This window comes from Bidens hawaiensis, unplaced genomic scaffold (genome assembly GCF_021521415.1).
Source record: "Bidens hawaiensis isolate Kalapana, Puna unplaced genomic scaffold, B.hawaiensis_p1.1 tig00004618_1, whole genome shotgun sequence".
Lineage (NCBI taxonomy): Eukaryota > Viridiplantae > Streptophyta > Magnoliopsida > Asterales > Asteraceae > Bidens > Bidens hawaiensis.
In genome coordinates, this window is record NW_027491282.1 from 479,897 (window position 1) to 495,533 (window position 15,637).

Here is a 15,637-nt window from a genome sequence, read left to right on the forward strand (position 1 = left end):
CAAACAAATGTCCAGCATAGGCACATATGATGGTATATCTGACCCAGATGATCATTTGAACAGATTCATAGCGGGGGCAACCGTCAGTAGTTGGACGGAACCTACGTGGTGTTACATGTTCCAAATGACACTTGTTGGGGCTGCTAGAGCGTGGTTCGATCGTCTACCGGTCAACCACATCTACGACTGGGCAGACTTCCAACAGAAGTTTAGCCAACACTTCAGCCAGCAAAGAAAGTATACCGAGGAGCAATGGACAATCCTCAAATGTATTCGAGAGGAAGATGAATCTTTGCTAGACTTCATCACTCGCTTCAACTCGAAGAAGCTAAGTCTGGGTAACATTAGCGAAGATCTTGTTCGCGCTGCCTTTATTCAGGGCGCGAACGACCCAGAGCTCATCCGCACCTTAACGGGTAAAGATGGCATGCCATTCACATGGGATGCCATCATGACAGCAGCTAAACGCTTTGCGGAAACGGAGAAGCAACTGGGTAGAGATCTCCCACAGAGCACAAACCCCTACACCCAGAAAACAAGAGAAGACAACGTCCTTACCGCCCGATTAAACAAAAAGCGAAAGCTAGGCATTTGGCAGTCAAGGGTAAACTTTGACACCTCATCCGGCTTGCAGCATCGGTTAGGCGGAAGGGATAACGTACAGTCAAACAAAAACTCCAGATGGACGCCGCTCACCAAAAGCGTCACCGAGATATTCGCTACTGAGGAGCTCCCATGGACAGAGCCTCAAATAATCCGACATCGTCACAATGCTGATCGGAGTAAATACTGTGACTTTCACAGGACAAAAGGCCACAACACCGAAGAATGCATAGACGTAAAGGACATGGTCGAAGCATTCGTCAGAGATGGGACGCTCGCGCACCTCGTGGCGCAATGAACGCTGAGCAGGCTGATGCGTGTAGAACCCCAGCTGGGGAAAACACGAATAAAATTCCAGCTTCAATGTGGAGACTACATGCTGCGTAAAGAACGAGATCCCGAACCAGGTGCGTATCGGCTCGATGGCACTCCCATCCCAACAACATGGAAGGGAGCTCAATTACACAGTTTGCATGTAAATCAATTCCAAATTTATAAAGAAAAGGCCAAGAGCCACTTCTAATGGAAATGATTCTCCTTAGAACATCGACGCTGATGATTTTACATTTATATTTTTAACTATCTAACACTGATGCCGGTTTTCACCGCATACATAAGTGTGAGTCGTTGCATGGGGAAGGCGGCAAAACCCGCATAAACCCAAAAAACGGCAGACCTTCACGCAGGTCAGTTAAAGGGGAAAAGTTCAGTCATCCTAAATGAAAGTGCCGGTCTATCCGCATGAATCATGAGAGGAAACTGAACACTAACCTATTAACAACCGCGCGTCGAACGGTTAATTTATTCAACACGGATATGCCGGTTTTCACCGCATAAATACGTGGAAAGTCGTTGCGTGGGGAAGGCGGCAAAACCCGCATAAACCCAAAAAACGGCAAACTTTCACGCAGGTCAGTTGAAGGGGAAAAGTTCAGTCCCACTAAATGAAAGTGCCGGTCTATCCGCATGAATCATGAGAGGAAACTGAACATTAACCTATTGACAACCGTGCGTCGAACGGTTCAAAACAGAATTTCTAACAAAAGGATGAGGAAAACCTACACGCAGGTCAGATATAGGTAAAGTTTAGCCATCCTACTAAGTGCAAGTGACGGTCCTACCCGCACAATCACGAAAGAGGAAGCAAAACTTCACACCTATTATCTACCACGTTCAAAGGTTAACTTATCCTCAGAAAGGATGAGGAAAACCTACACGCAGGTCAGATATAAGTAAAGTTTAGCCATCCTACTAAGTGCAAGTGACGGTCCTACCCGCACAATCACGAAAGAGGAAGCAAAACTTCACACCTATTATCTACCACGTTCAAAGGTTAACTTATCCTCAAAAAAGATGAGGAAAACCTACACGCAGGTTAGACGCAGATAAAGTTTAGCCATCCTACTAAGTGCAAGTGACGGTCCTACCCGCACAATCACGAAAGAGGAAGCAAAACTTCACACCTATTATCTACCACGTTCAAAGGTTAACTTATTCTAAACACTTGGAAAATTGCTAATTTAAACTAAAGTATGCAAGTCATATAACGTTTATAAAGCAAGGAATCCAGAGAAAGTAGCGGTCTTACCCGCACAAAGATTTATATTTCATAATATTCATTACAAGAATGGCCGGGTAACTACCCGCCTACAAGAAAATAAATCTATACAAGCTAAATCTATCCTAGCAGTGGGAAGGGATCTTCAGGATCAGGCTTCAGGGCCACTTCCACTTGGACCAGCACCATCAGTAGATCGTGGCAGTTCAAGGAAAGCTTTAAGGATAGCTAACCCATCATCAGCAGCAGCAACTTGATTCACCTTCTCCACCACCGGATGCGGGAAGGCGGCGTACTGATTCACTGCTTGGTCGTAAACAGCTTCAGTATCAACATTGTACAAAGGGAAGTTGGAAGGCGGGATGCCTTTCTCAACGAACCCTAGACCAAGCAGGAAGCCTGCCTTTTCCCCATCCTCGTGAGAAGCGTTGAGGGCTGCGCTCATAGCGTCATCATAAGAGGTCTCTGAGAAGACCCGATGCACAACCTACAAGAAAATATACAAGTGTCAAAACCTTTTCTATTTACAAAGAAAAGCGTAAAGACATGAAAAACATACCTGAGACAACGCTTCTCGAAGAAGCCATTCCTTGGCAACCAGAGCTTCTTGGAGGGCAGCTTGAGCTTCGTTACGGGCGCGTTCGGCTTCACTCTTGTTGAGGTTGGCAAGCAACACTTCTTTAGCCGCAGCCTCTTCGACGCCCTTTAGCTTCCGCTCAGTATGGTCAAGCACCCCCCTCTGGTCCAAGATCTCCTGGAGCTTTTTGGCGTCTTCCATCGCCAAGGCATCATGAGCCTGCTGGAGAGCCTCTAATTTGGCTTTAAGCTCTTCATTCTCCACGCGCAGAGGCTCAGCAACAGCTTCAGCCTTGGTGGCCCTCTCGGTTGCGTTCCTTGCAGTTCCTTAGCCAGCCGAAGCTGTTCATTAACAGCTTGGGCAGCCTTGGAACGGGCCTCGAGTCGAGCCTGAACTTCAACCTCGAGGGCCTTGAAGGCCTTCTCCTTTTCCGCAGCCAATGCGGAAAGCCTTTGGTTCTCCTCCCGGACAGCCCGCGCCTGAGCCACTTCTTTAAGGCGAGCTGCTTTTAACTTGTCGTTTTCACGACAAAGCAGCTCGACGCGCGGCTGCATCCGGGCCAGGAGAACCCGAAGCTCATTGGTTAGCCTACCCTCCTGGTAGCTAGCCATGGCTTCCCCCAACGCACCACTAGGAGCAGCGTGACGAGCCCATTCCACGCACTCCACAGGGGTGCGAAGGGTTGTTCCTCGGCGAATGTTCTATCGTGGAACATACACTTCATTGGAATCCGACACTGCAAAAAACATAAAGCAGTTAGGAAAAGATGATAAAGAAAAAATATATATAAAATGGGCCAAAAGAACCCTACGCACCTGTAGGGTCAATAACAGGCCGATAGCCGCCAAACCCATCACCTGAACCCAAGGGAAATCCATCCAAAAGGTCAGGCAGATGGGAAGGAGGCAGAGATTGGCGGGAAGCCCCATGCATACCTGAAGGTTCGGCCGTCGTTGCCGATGACGGAGGCATGGTAGAAGCCGCCGCGGTCGCCGCCGCGGAATCCGCAGCAAAAGAAACCGCCGGCTCGGTGAAAGATGCGGTAAAAATAGCACTCACAGCCGGCGGTGACGTCATCACAGCTGAAACAGTCGGCTCAAAGGAGTGAGCAACTGAACCAGCGGAAGCAGGCACAGGCGCCTGGGTCGTCGTCTCAGGTAGGCTGACCGGGCCTACCGTCATTGGCGGGGAGGTACTCCCCTGCGCTCCACCCTGGAATGCGTCAACATCCACGCCTGCACAAAGAAGGTAAGTGTTAAAATGATATTAAGCTATGAAGATAAAAGCTAAAGGAAGTTGTACTTACGGGTTTTCTTGAGCCTGAAAGTGCGGACGGGCGGGGATGAACCCGATGGAGCCGGCCTCTTCACGCCGGTCACCGTTGTCATCCTGGGCTCTTCGGTGACAGTTGTCACAGCCTCCGGAATGGTGATCTTATCACCACCGGGATTCCCCGCCACCTTTTCGCTCTCGGTCTCCGAATCAGACCGAGGCGCCGGATCAGCAGTGGAGGCCACCTTCTCCTTCCCCTTCCCGCCGGCAGCCTTCTTCTTCCGCACCAACGGAGGACCATCTGTGGATTCCTCATCAGAACATACGATTAGAGGAATTCCAGCAGAGGTTTCAACATTGAGGGGTCGAGTGTCGAATAGCGCCTTACCTGGCCGCCTGGCGCTAAGGATCTCGTGGCCTAGCGGATAGACCTCCACGAACCGATCTGCGGTTTGTTCTAGGATGGGCAACTCGTTCTCGTCTAGAGCGCGAGTACCCATCCGAGCGGGACCTTCAGCCTCCCGCGGGTACAGGAGCGACGTCAAGTCGTTCCCCTCTGAAATAAACAGGAAAGTTAGAAGAAATTCTAAATCAACAAAAGGAAACAAAGCATACCGTAAGGAACAGAGATCGAACCGTATTCGAGGACGATTGGGATCTTTTGCGCATCCGCAGCCTTCCACACCCGGCTCATCCCCAGCATCACCATCCCGGACTCCGCAAACCGGTAAACCGGAGATTGGACTCGGGATATCTTCGCAAACCATTCCGCCTCCTGGTAGTTGGAGGCGTGAAGGCTGGGAAGTGCTTGCCCGTTCTTGAATTTCATGGCAAGGGGGATAGCGCGAGCGGAGATGTAGAAGAACTCCCGCTTCCACGAGCGAAGACTGCGCTCGGTTGCGCAGATCTTCAAACCCTTAATCCGGGTTATCAACGTATACCACCCCTGGATGCACCTCCAAGTGTAGAAGGTCATCAGGCGGTCAACGAAGGGCTCAATGCCCAGTATCCGGCACACCCACTCGAAGTGGCGAATCTTGGCAATCGCCATCGGATGCACCTCGGTCAGGTGCACACCGTGCCTCTCAAGGACACGGTAAACAAACTTTGTCAATGGGAACCTAAGATTCCCATAGACAAAGAATGCAGCATAAACCCCGATCTTGCCTCTGGGGGCATCGTACACCGTCTGGTGGGGTTCAGGAAACTCAGGCTCGAGAGACTCGAGCATGAACTTCCTGACGATGTACTGATACAGATCGCCAGGCAGAGCACACTGGCACTCGCCAGCAGTACTCTTGTCATCGGGTGTAGACTCGAGATCACGTGAAGACATCTTGAAGATGAAAGAAAACGATTTCAAGAGAATGCTTGTCTGAAAAGGTGAGTATTCGCCGGAAATCGTTTAGAAGATGAAGAGAAAAGTGAAAAGTGTGGATTACAAAGAACCCTCTCCCCCTTTATATACTAATCGCAATTAATGCGATGAATTTAATGCGGAAGAGAGAGGAATTGAAGGTGCAATGAAACTATGACACGTGGCAAAAAGCAAGCTGGCAACAGCTGTTGACAGGACGCGTACCATTAATTTCGCGGCCACGCGCCCGAAAAATCGCGCCCACGCGCCTGAAAAAGCGTCTGGAATGACCATGTACTGTCACGTCACCATAACTTCCTGCACGTCCTGACACAGTCAGAAGAAACCGTCGCACGACGTTTCAGAGGTTTGGACTGTTCTTATCCTTTCACCAACTCTTCGAATTTCAAAATTCAAAAAGATTCAAAAATAAGCGGGAAAATACCCCTTACCTTGGCAACCAAGTAACCGTAAGACGGATGCGGGTACAGTGTTAAGGCAAAACCCTTCACATACCTAGCACCCGCAGGGAATTGAAGCCAAGAATAACTTGGCAACCAAGTAACCGTAAGACGGATGCGGGTACAGTGTTAAGGCAAAACCCTTCACATACCTAGCACCCACAGGGAATTGAAGCCAAGAATAACTTGGCAACCAAGTAACCGTAAGACGGATGCGGGTACAGTGTTAAGGCAAAACCCTTCACATACCTAGCACCCGCAGGGAATTGAAGCCAAGAATACCCCGGCAACAAAGTAACTATAAGACGGGTGCGGGTACAGTGTTAAGGCAAAACCCTTCACATACCTAGCACCCGCAGGGAATTGACGCCAGGGGTACCTTGGAAGTAAAGTAATCGTAAGACGAGCGCGGGTACAGTGTTAAGGCAAAACCCTTCATATACCTAGCGCTCCGCAGGGAATTGAAACCAAGAAGGATCTTCTGGGCAATGCTTGCGGAAACGGAAATAACATCCCCGCATAGCGGGAACGTCGAGAACTACATTGTTTGAGGCTCCAGGATGGAATTGGTGGTTTTAACATAATTGATCACTATGTTCAAAACTACCAAAACCTCAGGGAGAATCCACACAAGTGGGACTCAACGCTCCTGACTTGCGAGGAGGTTACAGCCTACCCGCATCATACCCAAAGATCAAGCAGGAAACTCGGGAATTTCTGCAAGTGACAAGGACTTCCGCGGGAAGAATCCCCATGGAAAACCTTAAAAAACCCTTTTCAAAACCCTTTGCTTAAGTCCAAAAGTTCACCTCACTTTATTAAACACTCATGAGAAGAACATTGGACTGGGGGGACTTGAAGAGGTAGGTCCCAGCAGAGCCCAGTTGGACCCGCAAGACTCACCTTGAAGAGGGACGTCTGCGCAGAAACCAACTGGATCCGCAGGACCAACCATGCTCAGAGACGTGACGTCCTTACGCGCAGTACGCAAGCTGTTCCCGCAGGAAATGCCTCCCAATGGTGAAGGACTCCGCCTGTTCCCGCAGCTTCGGATACAAGCCATCAGGGAAGGCCACCCGCGCAGCAAGGCTACACGCACAAGGCACTTAGCTCTCAATCACTCAGTGTCACCTGAAGGAATGAGCAAAGCCGGGAACAATCCCGCACAAGGGCGAGAGAGGGAATACTCCCGCCCAAATAAGCCAGTCCGTACGATACGGGAAGATCTTCTGTACTGTACCTGACGAGGTATGGGCAAAAGATCTGACTAAAGATACGACAGCTTATTGACAACAGTATGGCGAGCAGCATGCTCCTGTACTGTATGTCACTATTAGCCGCTGCCTACTCACCAACTACTGCCATACCACGTGCATAGCCGGCAGTTGGTGGAAAAGGAATAGTACACAGCAGGCCTGGTCACTATCAGCCGCTGCCTACCCACCAACTACCAGCAGGGCACGTGCGTAGGCCACTGTTGGTGGAACAGGAATACTATTGCAGCCGGCCACACCTCCTTGGAAACCTACCTTCAGCTATAAATACCACAAATGGTATGATCATCTCATCTCAACATATCTTATCATATTATACCTGATATCTGCTCTAGCAATCTCTTAATATACTTTTATATTTAAAGAGCAATCTAGTCTGATTCTCACGCCGGAGGGTGGTCACAAGGAGGAACCCCCCCCTTCTCAGTGACAAGCTCACGGTGTCTGTTTTGCAGGTTATCAGAAGAACCATCTTCTCCGGGTCTAACCCCTCGTGGGAAACATCTATCTAACCCCCAGGTTATCCGTAATCTGCCCGGGGTCCGGTTAGTGTTTCTTCAATTTGCAACATACATTTTTCCATTTTTACCTTTTAGAATGCAATATACATCTTTTTACATGTTTTTTATAAAATTTTTTAAAAGAAACTTTGAAATAAAAAACATTTGTGTTTAAAAAGCGCTTTTAAAAAAAAGTTACAGCCACATTTATAGAAGATGAAAAAAATTTAATATATTTTTGATAAAATATCACGATCCAAGAAAATATTTTATATTATTTTATTAGATACTATTTCTAAGTGTTTTTAATCAAGTATAAATTATTTTTGATCTATAACTCACGGGTATGTTTGGCAAAACTAGCTGTTAGCTGTAAGCTGGAAGCTGGAAGCTGAAAGCTAGAAGCTGGTAGCTATTAGCTGTTAGCTGTAGCTTTTAAATATTTAGGTGTTTGACAGAGTAGCAGAGGCTTTTAATAAAACTAGCTGGGTGCCCGCGTGGTGCGGCGGAATGGGCGCACAACCTAACATCAACCGCATAATTAGTGTCGGTACATGATTCACCTGATGACAGTGCATACATAACCTAAATGTAGACGTGTAATTCATGGAAAAGCAGTAAGCTTGTAAATAATGTCGAAAATCAAGAAACAAAGCTGAAATATATGGTAATTTTCAAATAGATAATTTTTTTAAACCAACATATTTTGATATGAATCCCTTTCTGAACATGCACTGTTTTAATCTGAAATATGTTCTGACCTGACCCCTTTCGACTCAAAAGCGTACCGACACGAATCGAACTAATTTAACCATTTTTGTATCGACTCGTTCTGACCCTATTTTAGTCTTACACATGACTCAAGTTCATCTGACTTGACTCCTAATTTGGTTTTACACATGACTCGAGCTTATCTGACTCGACTTTCTGCCGATCCTAACCGATAATCACTTAGTATGTTAATTTTTTAAAGTTAAAGAAGAGACCCAACTAATCTTAATTATTTTATACAGCATTTGGTATATATATTTTATTTGCACATGCAAATGCTGTTAATTGTTAATTCCTCCGACACCAAGATATTATATTATTTCTCTGTACTTGTATTATTGACATATACAGGGTTTGTCAACTTTCCCTTGTAAAGGCTTGTTCGTTTTGTATTCCTCCTGTTTGTTTCCTTTTGTTCCTCTACGTCCGGTTGCTTACTTCTTCTTGTGAGTTTTCTCTTTTTCCGTTTGATATATATATCTGGCCTTTCAAAATAATAAAAGTATATTGACGTATATATAGTTCTTAAATCTAGGGGTCCATAAATCAGTGTCACGGACCAAACCGTTTCAGTTTTGGTCAAGACAGGTCAAAACCAGAACCTGTTTTCTCCAAACCAGTTTCGGTTCGGGTTAAAAACCGGTTCCGGCTCATAACCAGCATGTTCATTTGTTCACCTCTACTTAACTCAATCATTGGACTAAATGTAGGTGGCACTTTAGACCACTTTTAAAACCATCTATTTTGGGTCCTTATCACACATGTTTATTTTTTATTTTTGGCTTTGAGTGACACAATTTTTGGTGTGATGCTGCCTGATGCTGTGTATACATACAGACAACACATCCCACTTACAAGCTCAAGTTAATGTCACCAACTAGCTAGTGAAGTTAATATTATGAATGCCTTAACCGGTAATCAAGAACGTTGTAACTCCGATATGTTGTCGGTTTTCGATCCATACACGTGCACAAATCATGTTACTGTCATGTCTGTTAACGCCCTCTTGTTATTCATGTGTGTGTTACTTTTCTTCCGTAGTAACACGTCGTCGAAGAAACTGCTAAGCAGCGTGAACAAACGCTGGCTGTCAGTTTTCTCGACAGTATTTAATGGCTGTTTGGGTTTGGTATATTTAATTTTTGGCATATGGACAGTTGTCGAAAAGTCAAGGGACATAACGAGCCTGTCACTGGTTCTCCAAGGAGTTGTCTGGCTGCTAGCTTTGATTCTTGAAAGTCGACGGGCTTTACCGAAGATCTGTTCTCTTTTGATCTTATTGTTTTCATGTTTTCTATGTTTTCCGGCCATTTGGGATGCTAGTGTTCATGGAGAAACAAGTTTAACCGAGGTGTTAAACACGTTGACTTTCCCAGGTGCGGTTTTGTTAGTTTTATGTGTTTTTATGGAAAGAAAACAAACTGATCCCGAACTTGGCGCGCTTTATGCGCCTTTGGTAACCGAAGATGTTGTCACTCCTAAAGCGAAAGCAGGAATTTTAAGCAACTTGACGTTCTGGTGGCTTAATCCGCTGCTGGTAACCGGAAAGAGTAAAGTTCTTGATGCGGATGATATCCCGAAATTGCAAGATGAAAATAAAGCCCAAATGTGTTATTCAACATTCATGAAAATTCTGGATAAACGAAAGGCGGAGAGAGAACGAAAGGGTGTCGTTGGTGATCTGTCAGTGTTGTCGACTTTGTTTATGTGGCAATCGAAGCGGTTGGTGACCACAGGGATTTTTGCGCTGGTAAAGGTGCTTTCATTGGCTTCGGGCCCGTTGATTCTTCGGGCTTTTATAAAAGTTGTCCAGGGAAAACAAACATTTGATCATGAAGGTTATTATCTCACATTAGCCCTGTTTATTTCCAAATGTTTGGAATCACTATCAGAGAGACAGTTAAACTTTAGAAACCGAGTGACCGGGTTGCAGGTGAAGTCTATGCTATGTGCAGCCATTTATCAGAAGCAGCTACGGTTATCGAACAACGCCAGAATGAGTTACTCACCCGGTCAGATCATGAATTATGCCACAGTTGATGCTAACCGAATCGGCGAGTTTCCGTTTTGGTTTCACCAGATTTGGACCATTGGTCTGCAAATATGTCTTGGGATATTTATAATTTATTTTTCAGTCGGAGTGGCTGCGTTTGCGGCGTTGTTGGTTATAATCTTAACCGTTTTAGGGAACATTCCATTGGGCAAGTTGCAGCATAAGATTTTAACAAAGCTCATGGCGGCTCAGGACCGAAGGTTGAAGGCGATAACGGAAGCTGTTTCAAATATGAAGGTTTTGAAGTTATATGCTTGGGAGAAACATTTTCAAAAGGCAGCTGAAAAGTTGAGAAATGAAGAGATGAGATGGTTATCGGCGGTTATTATGCAAAGAGGACTATACTTGATTCTGTTTTGGTCATCACCCGCGATTGTAGCAACTGTGACGTTTTATACGTGTTACTTAATAGGAATCCCGCTTGATGCTAGTAACGTGTTCACGTTTCTGGCAACGATACGGATCATTCAAGAGCCGATTCGGCTCATTGCTGATGTGGCAGCTGTGTTTATTGAAGCGAGGGTTGCGTTAACACGCATTATTAAGTTTTTGGAGGCACCCGAGCTGCAGAAAGAACGAAGGAATAATGTTAGCGTAGGACATGGATCAGTTATAATCAAAGCGGACGTGGTTTCATGGAATGATGACTGTTCAAAACCGACTCTAACCGATCTAAATGTTGAAATTTCGGCTGGTGAAAAGGTGGCTATATGTGGGGAGGTCGGGTCGGGTAAATCGACTCTTATATCTGCTATCCTAGGAGAGGTTCCAAACATTAAAGGCAAAGTAAGTCTTTGTTACATGTCAGTTTTAAGTTTTAAATTTTAGAAAACAAAAATGTTAATGTTTATTGTAATCTTGTTTTGTTATGTTCAGATTGAAGTTAATGGAAAAGTTGCATATGTTTCACAAACTGCGTGGATCCAAACAGGGACTGTTCGAGATAATATTCTGTTCGGGTCGGTAATGGATGATGAAAAGTATGAAGAAGTGGTTAAGAAATGCTCACTTGTGAAGGATATTGAGATGTTTCCATTCGGGGATCAAACAATTATAGGAGAAAGAGGTGTGAATCTGAGTGGTGGACAGAAGCAACGCGTTCAGCTTGCACGCGCGTTATATCAAGATGCAGATATATACCTTCTGGATGACCCGTTTAGCGCGGTTGATGCCCATACTGCAGCCAGTTTGTTCAAAGTAATTATCATTCTCATGACTCATTTCTTCTGTGATATAAATATTTTGGAAAATCACCAAAAAAAGTCATTTTGACCGGAGCACGAAATGTGTCAACAATTTTCAATTTTGGCGTGACTGATAAAGTTAATTTGGTCAAACTGGCTATTTTGGTAATTTTCTCTAAATATAAACTGTGAGCATGTTGTATTTGTAGGATTACATTATGGGAGCACTATCAAGCAAGACGGTGTTACTTGTAACTCACCAAGTCGATTTCTTGCCTGCTTTTGATGACGTCTTGGTGAGCTAATGAGCTATTCACAAACTAACTAGACGTTATGCATCTTTTATAAACTAAACCATTTAAATGGTCGTAATTACGTTCACAGCTAATGGCAGATGGAAAGATTGTGCAAAAAGGAACTTATGCTCAACTGCTTGAGTCATGTAAAGAGTTCCAAAGCTTAGTTATTGCACTTAGTAACACTTCTGGTTCAGCTGATGGTTCTCAACACCTCGCTAAATCTCCAAATCAAGAAATAGAAAATGTTTACACAAGAGAACAAATTGTAGGAGAACAACTGATAAAGCAAGAAGAACGAGAAGCAGGGGATACGGGCCTCAAGCCATATAAACAATATCTTAGCCAGAGAAGTGGTAAGAGGGATGGCTACTTCTACTTCTCTCTGTCGGTTTTGTCACATTTCTTATACATAATTGGATTGTTCTTGCAAAATCTGTGGCTGGCTAGTGAAGTGCAGGGTTCTATGGTCAACGAGTCAACCATGTTACTAGTATACATGGTCATGGCTTTTGTGATGATGTTCTTCTTATTTGGTAGATCTTATTATGTGGTTAAACTTGGAACTAATGCATCTATGGCAGTTTTCTCCAAGTTAATAACTTCTCTTTTCCGAGCACCAATGTCGTTCTATGACTCCACGCCCATAGGAAGGATAATCAGTCGGGTATGTCTTGTTACATAAACTAATGCTCAAATTATGTTCAGGAAACTTACGAATCCAATTGTTGTAGCTTTCGTCTGATCTAAGTGTTGTAGACATTGAATTGGCAATGAAGTTCACGGTTGGAATAGGCACAACGATGAACACGTACTTTAGCTTCGGGATCTTGGCGTTCCTAACTTGGCCTATCTTGTTTGTCATCATTCCAACGGTTTATGTAACGATACTTCTACAAGTAAGATTATTAGAGTGTTACCACTGTTACATATAGAAAGCTGTGTTGTTAGTAGAATATGTTATCCACATCTCATTTTTTATTCTTTAGAAATTTTACTATGCTTCTGCAAAGGAGTTGATGAGGTTAGATGGCACGAGTAAGTCTTTAGTTGCAAGTCATCTAGCACAATCAATTGCTGGAGTTGTTACAATAAGAGCTTTTGGAGAAGAAGACCGTTTCTTTTCAGAGCATTTGAACCTTATTGATGGCAACGCGAGTCCATTCTTTCATAGCTTTTCAGCAAACGAGTGGTTGATTCAACGTCTAGAAATGCTATGCGCAGTTGTCGTTTCTAGCTCTGCCTTAGCCATAACTTTGCTCCCCTTTGATGCCTCAGCCTCGGGTTAGTGGCATTAAATATATTCCTTTATTTATTTAGCCTCAGGTTAGTACAAGAAAATATGTTTACTAACATGTATTGTAATGACAGGATACATTGGAATGGCTCTTTCATACGGTCTCTCATTGAATATTTTCCTTGTTGTATCCGTTCAATTCCAATGTCAGCTATCAAATCTGATAGTTTCAGTTGAAAGATTGGATCAATACATGCATATTCGTAGTGAAGCCCCGGAGATAATTGAAAACAACCGCCCACCAACAAACTGGCCAAGTATTGGCCGAGTTGTCGTTGAAAATCTGAAAGTATGTGTGGTTTTCAACTTTATTTACATGAATAATATTTCAAGAGTTTTAGACAATTTGGTTATGTGTTCCAGATCAGATATCAACCGAACTCCCCCTTGGTTCTTCATGGAATCAATTGTCTGTTTGAAGGAGGGCATAAGATTGGAATCGTGGGTAGAACGGGCAGTGGAAAAACGACTTTGATTAGTGCTTTGTTTTGCTTAGTTGAGCCTACGGACGGAAAGATAGTCATAGATGATATAGATATCACTTCAATTGGACTTCATGACCTTAGATCAAGTTTTGGAATCATCCCACAAGAACCAACATTATTCAGTGGTTCAATTCGATACAATCTCGATCCTCTATCCGAGCACAGTGATCAAGAAATATGGAAGGTAAAATTATACAAGCTTATAAAATATAGACCAACCAAGACCATAAGTGAATGCTAACTTTCATTATTTATCAGGTTCTTGAAAAATGCCAACTTAGAGAAGCCATTCAAGATAAAAAGGAGGGATTGGACTCATTGGGTACGAAATTTGACTCATTCATATATGATATTGCAAGTGTTACATAACATATAAGTATATAATAATATTAATATAGTTGTGCAAGATGGTTCAAACTGGAGCCTTGGACAAAGACAACTGTTTTGTTTAGGAAGAGCCCTGTTGAAGAGAAGAAAGATATTGGTGCTTGATGAAGCCACCGCGTCAATTGATAATGCAACGGACACCATTATACAGAAAACGATTCGGGAAGAGTTTAAAGATTGCACTGTGATAACAGTTGCCCACAGAATACCAACTGTTGTAGACTGCACAATGGTGCTTGTTATGAAGGATGGTAGGTCCAAGTTCTTTCCTATCTCAATACTACGTTTGACAAACTGAGAGGGTCAGGTGGGTTTGGTGACGGGTTAGAACGTCTGAGCGAAATGAATTTTTGTCAAAATGGGCTGTTTTAAGAAATATCAATTTGGTTTGGTCAAAACCAGTTCTGGCCAAAATGGAGTCGTGTTAAATTTGAAACCGACCTGTGAAGCAGTAAGGCTGCCGATATAATGTCCTCTCCGGTTTGAAAACATTAGGAAACATCCTTTTGAATCATTCTACTTGGTTTTTTATACTAGAAGTGAACCATTGATTTCATGAAAATGCCCTAAAACTCAAGTGATCAAAACTGCTAATCACTCTGAAATAAACCTTGTACTTTACAGGAAAGGTGATGGAATATGACAAGCCCATGAAATTGATGAATGATCCAGCTTCTTTATTTGCACAACTTGTTAACGAATACTGGTCACAACATTAAACCTCGTAAGCTAACTAGGTAAGCTTCGGATAATTCATTAACCTACGTATCAAAAACATTATGATCATGTTATATTTCTAGATCAATTTGAGGCATGATAGATGCAATGCTAGTCATCAATAACACACGGTTGCAATGACGCATAGGAAGATTACTTCTGCACGATCGTCGAGAAATTGAGGATTGTAGTCATGAAATTAATTATCTTTGAACTCTGTAAGCCTCTTGGATGTATGTCAGTATGTGCATTATTTTTGGAATGATATTACTTGTTCGTGTGATAAACAAGACCCCTATTCCTTCATAGAAGATATTTTCATTAATTTCATGACTAAAGTAATGCAAAAGATCAATCATGTAATAGGTATGAGATTGGTACTAAAACTACCAAAATTGAAAATGGGTATTGAGTAATTGCACAAGGGAAACTTCTGACACTTAGCTGTTGTTAGTAATGACACTTTATGCCAAGTTATTAATAATGACAACTTCTGAAAAAACATATTCACGTCAAGATATTACAACTACTTTTGAAAATGACTACATAGTCCGTTTGGCATACAATTTGTCCGCCATATTTTCTTCCACAATCACATATGATGCATGGTCGTGATTGCTAACCGATTGGTTATTGCATTAACGTGCCATATTTTTATTTCCAGCGACAATCGTCATATGGATCATAGTCTGAATCTGGACCATGCTCCGCTTCATACGGATATATCATGGTACCAATGATCTTCGTTTTCCTTGGGGCTGTCATAATCCCAATCCTTCCTCAAGACCACGGGGTCAAAATATATATTTGCATGGATCATGCTCGTCTTCTGTTGGGTGCTCCTC

General features: G+C 43.6%; 1 protein-coding gene across 2 annotated transcripts; it reads left to right on the forward strand.

Moving 5' to 3' along the window:
- Positions 1–9,277: 9,277 nt before the first annotated feature.
- On the forward strand, positions 9,278–15,082 carry LOC143627286 (ABC transporter C family member 10-like). Of its 2 annotated transcripts, XM_077097142.1 has the most exons (12): positions 9,278–11,212; positions 11,303–11,623; positions 11,820–11,906; positions 11,995–12,573; positions 12,641–12,805; positions 12,896–13,190; positions 13,278–13,492; positions 13,567–13,872; positions 13,947–14,010; positions 14,087–14,326; positions 14,700–14,812; positions 14,876–15,082. In XM_077097142.1, exons 1-11 carry the CDS (start codon positions 9,314–9,316, stop codon positions 14,792–14,794), a joined length of 4,266 nt encoding a protein of 1,421 aa, XP_076953257.1. In that variant the 5' UTR covers positions 9,278–9,313; the 3' UTR covers positions 14,795–14,812; positions 14,876–15,082. The 2 variants fall into 2 exon arrangements, with proteins under 2 accessions (XP_076953257.1, XP_076953256.1); XM_077097141.1 differs by having other exon boundaries at positions 14,700–15,082.
- The last annotated feature ends 555 nt before the right edge of the window (positions 15,083–15,637 follow it).

Bases quoted from the DNA above. Each gene is read 5' to 3' on its own strand.
- LOC143627286 (XM_077097141.1), top strand. From the start codon at position 9,314: ATGTTGTCGGTTTTCGATCCATACACGTGCACAAATCATGTTACTGTC. The intron at 13,191-13,277 runs GTTAGTGGCATT...TTGTAATGACAG, and splicing joins CTTTGATGCCTCAGCCTCGG to GATACATTGGAATGGCTCTT. The intron at 14,011-14,086 runs GTACGAAATTTG...ATATTAATATAG, and splicing joins GGAGGGATTGGACTCATTGG to TTGTGCAAGATGGTTCAAAC.